The 8,173-nt window shown below is 40.0% G+C and overlaps 1 protein-coding gene across 1 annotated transcript; it reads left to right on the top strand.

The window, feature by feature from the left end:
• Positions 1-386: 386 nt before the first annotated feature.
• Positions 387-7,918, top strand: LOC121556929 (transport and Golgi organization protein 1 homolog). The gene is made up of 14 exons (XM_041870821.1): positions 387-503; positions 1,422-1,544; positions 1,710-1,731; positions 1,868-1,956; positions 2,164-2,241; positions 2,521-2,619; positions 2,709-2,787; positions 2,950-3,008; positions 3,421-3,460; positions 5,078-5,168; positions 5,253-5,295; positions 5,477-5,512; positions 7,251-7,318; positions 7,750-7,918. The coding sequence occupies exons 1-14, from the start codon at positions 387-389 to the stop codon at positions 7,916-7,918; spliced, it is 1,113 nt and encodes a 370-aa protein (XP_041726755.1).
• The last annotated feature ends 255 nt before the right edge of the window (positions 7,919-8,173 follow it).

The following is an 8,173-nucleotide window of genomic DNA, read 5'->3' as shown; positions in this document are numbered from 1 at the left end:
ATAGGAGTAAATTACTAAATAAGAAAGTGTTTTTGGACCTAAGCTCTGCCTTTATTTGTTATTTTTGTCATCAGAACCTTCAGCTGCTGGCTATAGAATTGTGATAATTAGGCCTATGATACAATAGTTGGTGCGTCAGCTTGTCAATCAAGAGCCCAACATTCTTTGACAATGGGTTTAATTTCATCATCTGAGTCGACACAGTTTGAGATCATTTTGACCAGTAGGCCAACCATCCATTTCAAAGGGGAAATGGGCTTTGCGGGAGAAAAGTGTCCGACCTCGCAACAGTAACTAAGGGGCGCGGCTTGATAATGGCTCTATTATGACGTTACATAGCATGCAGGTAAAAATAGAGACTTGTGTATTTTGGTTCAGTCATCGTTATGGATGTCAATGAAGAAGTAGGTCTACCGGAGTTTGGTGCTCCTTTGCCCGCCATGACGATGCCCGACCAAGGAGTGACCTTTTTCTTCACGCTTTTTCTTGGAGGACTAAAGGATGTAGGCCTAAATTCAAAACTAGACAAGGACATTTCCTGAAAATAATACATTTACATTTACATTTACGTCATTTAGCAGACGCTCTTATCCAGAGCGACTTAATGTGTGCTTGCTTGTCTTGAAGTAGGCTATTAGTGGTAGAAGTTGGAGGGTGTAGTCTATGGAGTCTATGGAGCAAATGTGAAATGGCTTTAGTTGAAAGATTGTAGCTAACTAGCAGTGGTGGAAAAAGTACCCAATTGTCATACATAAAAGTTAAGATACCTTGATAGAAATCAAGTAAAAGTGAAAGTCACCAAGTAAAATACTAAAATAAAAGTAAAAAAGTATTTGGTTTTAAATATACTTAAGTATCAAAGTAAATGTAATTGCTAAAATATATCAAAAGTAAAAGTAGCCTATAAATCATTTCAAAATCCTTATATTAAGCAAACCAGATGGCAATTTTTTATTTATTTTTACATTTACGGATAGCCAGGGGCACACTATAACACTCAGACATAATTTACAAACAAAGCGTGTGTGTTTAATGAGTCTGCCATCAGAGGCAGTGGGGATGACCAGGGCTGTTCTCTTGATAAGTGTGTGAATTGGACAATTTTCCTGTCCTGCTAAGCATTCAAAATGTAACAAGTACTTTTGAGTGTCAGGGAAAATGTATGGAGTAAAAAGTACATTATTTTCTTTAGGAATGGAGTGAAGTAAAAGTAAAAGTAATCAAAACTATAAATAGTAAAGTAAAGTACAGATACCCAAAAAAACTACTCAAGTAGTACTTTAAAGTACTTTTACTCCACCGGTAAATACTACCCACAGAGATCCTATATGGTAGGCTACCTTTCTACCTCGCTGACAGTCCATCCAATCTGATGTGAATTCCATAATGAATGGTAATATGACATTTCTTTGTTTGTCCAGTTTCTCTCCTCTCTAGCAGAGGAATGGTTTGGAGCAACCCATCCTGGAGTGGGATGGGAGCTCACTCTCCCTGCAGCTCTGATTTTGTTTTGTGTGATATTCCTATGGAGGACCATCCTTGCGGTAAAACTTTTGTATTATTACCATGTTACAACAATTTTCACAAACTTTAACTTCATATGGAAATTAAAGGAATTGAGGAAAAGGCTCATTTTGCAGTTTGATTGATCTTCTAGTTATGTATTATGTAGTCCATGTTTGAACGTTGTTCTCATTGCCTTCTTATAGATCAAAAGCAGGATATATCTATGTGAGTTTTCCTACCTTTCTTTAAGTAGCTCAGATAAGGAGAAGCAAGCTTTTGTACTTATATTTTATACAGTAGATTTTGCTCCTTAGCCATGCCTTATCCAAGACTAATTTCATATTCCCCTCTGTATCTCTAGTGACTGAGACACAGCTAAACGCGAAAATCGCCCGGCTATCAAAAAAGAAATGTGACACAATGATTAAATTGTCTGAAATGGAGATACGGGTATGTTTCAGAAGCTATTCAAGTCAGACCTGGGACATTCTGGACTTGAATAACATATACTTTTTCATGATCATTGTAACTTATGTCCTAAATCTGGTTGGTTTTAGTTGAAGGACTATGTCTCACGGGTGCAAAGGTCGGAGGCATACCTGCAGTAACATTTTCCATGATCATTGTAACTTATGTTCTAAATCTGGTTGGCTTTAGTTGAAGGACTATGACGCACGGGTGCAAAGGTTGCGGGCATACCTGCAGTCCTCTCAGGAGGAGAGTCAGGAGCTGGAGGTAAGCAGTCAGAGAACTCTTACACCTAAACCCCCTTTAACCCGTTTCTCTGCCCTCTACAGTGTATGACCAATGTGGCATTATGTCTAATAGACTGACATTTACTAATGTTTAGTTACTGGAAATGTATATAGGTGCAAAGACAAAAAACATTTGAAAAAGTATTTAACCATTAACATACGGTCAAAGTATAGTCCATTTAACAATTTGTTTCATTGTCATGGTCAGATGTTTATCACACAGTTAACATTGAGCCCATCTATCTCTTTTTATCCCAAGGATATGAAGAAACAGTTGGACATCAGATCTGCAGAAATTGAGGCATTTCATCTACGACTCCAGGAGCGTGATGAACGTATACAGAAACTGAAAGCTGTTGTAAGTCCATTACTGCTCAATCAAACTCACTCTTTCGGTATGATGATAAAGAGGTATCTTAATGGGGTTCATATTATGGCTCCTGACAGGTGCGACCGATGGAACCACTGAAAGAGCATCACGGTGGGGATGCCAGGATCCCCTATGCCACCAACACCCAATCTACCAGTGAGTCAACCACACAGTTTGATCAACTTATAAAAATATTGCAAACTGTTTATCAACCTACTAAGCTTACTTGTCAGGATTGTTCGAGGGTAGAAGCATGCAGGGTTATCCACAACTAATTGCTGCATTGATATGTTGATCAAATAATCACCTTTGTTACAGATATCAAGATTGAAGAAAAGAGTGAGATCAAGGTCACTGAGATGAGGGATGCGGCCCTAGTAAGTTGATGTATAGTCAGTGTAAGCTATAAGTTATTGAAATAAGTAGATGAAAACCCATGGAGCGGCGCACAATTGGCCCAGCGTCGTCCAGGGTAGGGGAGGGAATGGCTGGCAGGGATGTAGCTCAGTTGGTAGAGCATGGCGTTTGCAACGCCAGGGTTGTGGGTTCGATTCCCACGGGGGGCCATTATGAAAAAAAATAAAAAGAATGTATGCACTCACTAACTGTAAGTCGCTCTGGATAAGAGCGTCTGCTAAATGACTAAAATGTCAATGTAAAGAATAGTTGTTGATTACAGAAAGGACATGCTTTTCAGTTCCCCCCCCCCAAATTGGGAATACTAGAATATTTTACAATGGATCAGTTGTTTGCTGGCTCTTGCACTTAAAAATGCATAATTTTCTACAGATCAAAACCACACTGGAGGAGGTGAACAGGGGTCTTCAGGGTAGGCTATGTTACAAACACACAACATACAGTACAATTGGAAAGTATTCAGACCCCTTAACCTTTTCCACATTTTGTTACGTTACAGCCTTATTCTAAAATGGATTAAATAAATACAAATCCTCATCAATCTACACACAATACCCCATAATGACGAAGAGAAAACAGGTTTTTAGAAATGTTTGCAAAAAAATTAAATAAATAAATGGAAATACCTTATTTACATAAGTATTCAGACCCTTTGCTATAAGACTTGAAATTGAGGTGCATCCTGTTTCCATTGATCATCCTTGAGATGTTTCTACAACTTGATTGGAATCCACCTGTGGTAAATTCAATTGATTGGACATGATTTGGAAAGGCACACACCTGTCTATATAAGGTCCCACAGTTGACAGTGCATGTCAGAGCAAAAACCAAGCCATGCAGCCATGTCTGTAGGGCTCAAAGACAGGATTGTGTGGGGAAGGGTACCAAAAAATGTCTGCAGCATTTAAGGTCCCCAAGAACACAGTGGCCTCCATCATTCTTAAATGGAAGAACTTTGGAACCACCAAGACTCTTCCTAGAGCAATCGGGAGAAGGGCCTTGGTCAGGGAGGTGACCAAGAACCCGATGGTCACTCTGACTGAGCTCCAGAGTTCCTATGTGGAGATGGGAGAACCTTCCTGAAGGACTATCATCTCTGCAGCACTCCACCAATCAGGCCTTTATGGTAGAATGGCCAGACGGAAGCCACTCCTCATTAAAAGGCACATGACAGCCGCTTGGAGATTGCCAAAAGGCACCTAAAGGACTCTGACCATGAGAAACAAGATTCTCTGGTCTGATGAAACCAAGATTGAACTCTTTGGCCTGAATGCCAAGCGTCACGTCTGGTGGAAACCAGGCACCATCCCTACGGTGAAGCATGGTGGTGGCAGCATGATGCTGTGGAGATGTTTTTCAGCGGCAGGGACTGGGAGACTAGTCAGGATAGAGGGAAAGATGAACGGAGCAAAGTACAGAGAGATCCTTGATGAAAACCTACTCCAAAGCGCTCAGGACCTCAGACTGGGGCGAAGGGTCACCTTCCAACAGGACAACAACCCTAAGCACACAGCCAAGACAATGCAGGAATGGCTTCAGGACAAGTCTCTGAATGTCCTTGCCAGACGCAGCGACGCTCCCCATCCATCCTGACAGAGTTTGAGAGGATCTGCAGAGAAGAATGGGAGAAACTCCCCAAATACAGGTGTGCCAAGCTTGTAGCGTCATACCCAAGAAGACTCAAGGCTGTAATCGCTGCCAAAGATGCTTCAACAAAGCTTCAACAAAGTACTGAGTGAAGGGTCTGAATACTTATGTAAATGTGATATTTCAGTTTTTTATTTTTATATATTTGCAAAAAACTCTAAAAACCAGTTTTTGCTTTGTCATTATGGGGTATTGTGTGTAGATTGATGAGGGGAAAAAACAATTTAATCAATTTTAGAATAAGGCTGTAACGTAACAAAATGTGGAAAAAGTTAAGGGGTCTGAATACTTTCCGAATGCACTCTATGTCCCACCAGCCAGAATCACTTTATTCTGTATTGATATTTTCTTTACTTTATGATGTCTGTTTACTTTGCAACAGACAAAAATTGGCAGCTTGAAGAGAACAATGCCTCTCTACATCAAAAGCTCCATATCACTGAGAAGAAATATAGACAGATGCTAAACAAGCTGTAAGTGGATATGATATTAGTTTGATCATATTAGGATTTGTTCTCATTCACATGACATGTACATTGGTTTTTGTGTTTTCACAGGACCAAAGCCCTGATTCAAGGCAAACATGCGGAAAATCAACATGTAAGTAAGCCTAAGTAAGACAGCCTGCCAAATTCTGATCCATAACCGCTCAATAGTAAGCTAAACTACCAAGTACTTCGACTAAACCATAAGCCCCAGTATCAACACTCGTATTGGGTCATATTTATGTGATAGGATGTCTTTGCACACGTTTCTAATGCAATTTCTGTTTTCTCCTCAGATTGACACGCTACAAGACAAAATCCAGACCATATCTGTAAGAAGAACATTCACTTTAAAGTTAGCTAGTTGCACTAAGGTGTTATTATCTTTGTTTTGCTAGTTACTGTAAGGTGTCTTGCTGTACACTAACATAAAGTCAGGTCCATAAATATTTGGATATTGACCAAGTTGTTATTATTTTAGCTGTCTACCACAGCATATTGGAGTTGAAATTCAATATTGAATATGAGCTGAAAGTGCAGACTTTCAGCCTTTAATTTGAGGGTATTTACATCCAAATCGGGTGAACTGTGTAGGAATTACAGCACTTTTTATATGTGGTCCCCCCCCCCTTTTTAAGGGACCAAAAGTAATTGGACAATTGGGTGCTCAGCTGTTCCATGGCCAGGTGTGTGTTATTCCCTCATTAGTTCATTTACAAGGAAGCAGATAAAAGGTCTAGAGTTGATTTTAAGTGTGGCATTTGCATTTGGAATCTGTTGCTGTTAACCCTTGATATGAAGTCCAAAGAGCTGTCACTTCCAGTGAAGCAAGCCATCATTAGGCTGATAACAAAAACATTAGGTGGCCAAATCAACTATTTGGTACATTCTTAAAAAGAAAGAACGCACTGGTGAGCTCAGGAACACCAAAAGGCCCGGAAGACCACAGAAAACAACTGTGGTGGATGACAGAATAATTATTTCCCTGGTGAAGAAAAACCCCTTCACAACAGTTGGCCAGATCAAGAACACCCTCCAGGAGGTAGGCGTATCTGTGTCAAAGTCAACAATCAAGAGAAGACTTCACCAGAGTAAATACAGAGGGTTTACTACAAGATATAAACCATTGGTAAGCCTCAAAAACAGGAAGACCAGATTAGAGTTTGCTAAAAAATTTATAAAAAAGCCTTTACAGTTCTGGAACAGTTCTATGGACAGATGAGACAAAGATCAACTTGAACCAGAATGATGGGAAGAGAAGAGTATGGAGAAGGGAAGGAACTGCTCATGATCCGAAGCATACCACCTCATCTGTGAAGCATGATGGAGGTAGTGTTATTGCGTGGGCATGTATGGCTGCCAATGGAACTGGTTCCCTTGTATTTATTGATGATTTGACTGCTGACAAAAGCAGCAGGATGAATTCTAAAGTGTTTAGGGCTATATTGTCTGCTCAGATTCAGCTAAATGCTTCAAAACTCATTGGACGGCGCTTCACAGTGCAGATGGACAATGACCCGAAGCATATTGCGAAAGCAACCCAATACTTTTTTAAGGCAAAGAAGTGGAATGTTCTGCAATGGCCAAGTCAATCACCTGACCTGAATCGAGTTGAGCATGCATTTCACTTGCTGAAAGCAAAACTGAAGGCAAAACGCCCCAAGAACAAGCAGGAACTGAAGACAGCTGCAGTAAAGGCCTGGCATAGCATCACCAGGGAAGAAACCCAGCATCTGGTGATGTCTATGGGTTCCAGACTTCAGGCAGTCATTGACTGCAAAGGATTTGCAACCAAGTATTAAAACTCACAATTTAATTTATAATTATGTTAGTTTGTCCAATTACTTTTGAGCCCCTAAAATTGGGGGGCTATGTATAAAAATGGTTGTAATTCCTACACGGTTCATACAATAATTTTGACAAAACCCTTAAATGAAAGATGAAAGTCTACACTTGATTGCACATCTTGATTGTTTCCTTTCAAATCCATTGTGGTGGCGTACAGAGCCCAAATGATGCAAATTGTGTCACTGTCCAAATACTTATGGACCTGACATCTCTTGTCTTTAGATTAAAGCCTCTGCTGCCGAGCATGCTCTGGCCATGGAGAAGAATGAGGTAGCGCTACTCCGCCAGAGGTGAGTCCAACAGTCTGAATAATTATCCAACCAATATGATTTTAGCTAGCTTGATAAACTAGCTGACGTTGCTAATAATTACGTTAGCTAGCTTGCTTAACATTGACAATATGGCCAAACTAGCTACATTATCAAATGGCAAATGTAGCCTAATTATTCATATTGATAAGGTTGTAGATGTCAAAAAACTGATTTGTCATCTTTTGGTTGAAAAGGTAAAAGGTCAGTGGTGAAACGTCACAACTCGGCAACAAACTTTTCTCAGTTTCCCATTCTAATTCCGACTTGGAGGTTCGTTCAAGTGAAACTTCCTAGTCGGAACTCGGAATTTCCGATAACTCCTATAGCACGTGAACGTGACATTAGTCAAGATCTACTATTTTCTGGACATTTTGGGCAGTCCTCTCTAAGTACTGTGATTTTCTTTCTAGGATTGTTCAACTAACCTCAGAGAAGCTGAAAATAGATGAATCTGTGTTCCTGACCAAGACCACCCCCAAGCCCCTTAAAACAACCAAGACCAACAAGCCCTCCTTGAAAACCTGCAAAGTTCTGAAAGCCTTCAAAGCACTAATTATCTTCAATAAAATGAAGAAATGAAGGCAATGTATACAATTGTAAATTTGGTGCAATTATTCTCATTCCCATACAACTGCAGTACTGAAGAGTGGACCTGGGGGGAGGCAGAGTAAAATAAGTCCAGATGCCTTATTCCATCAAACAACTGCGAGAAATCTTCTTTAGAATCAACCAAGCTAAATTGGACACGTGATTTATGGAAACTTATGCGGTAGGTTTCATTAGATATCATCCAACTCTTCAGAAATGCCTTCGTATGCAGATTTCTGCTCTGTT

The sequence above is a fragment of the Coregonus clupeaformis genome, chromosome 5, assembly GCF_020615455.1.
Source record: "Coregonus clupeaformis isolate EN_2021a chromosome 5, ASM2061545v1, whole genome shotgun sequence".
Classification (NCBI taxonomy): domain Eukaryota; kingdom Metazoa; phylum Chordata; class Actinopteri; order Salmoniformes; family Salmonidae; genus Coregonus; species Coregonus clupeaformis.
The sequence above is the reverse complement of the archived record's forward strand: the minus strand, read 5'-3'. Positions and strand labels throughout refer to the sequence as shown.

Coding starts and splice junctions, on each gene's coding strand:
- LOC121556929 (XM_041870821.1), top strand. CDS start 387: ATGGATGTCAATGAAGAAGTAGGTCTACCGGAGTTTGGTGCTCCTTTG. Junction 2,242..2,520: donor AGGAGAGTCAGGAGCTGGAG/GTAAGCAGTCAG, acceptor TTTTATCCCAAG/GATATGAAGAAACAGTTGGA. Junction 2,788..2,949: donor CACCAACACCCAATCTACCA/GTGAGTCAACCA, acceptor CCTTTGTTACAG/ATATCAAGATTGAAGAAAAG.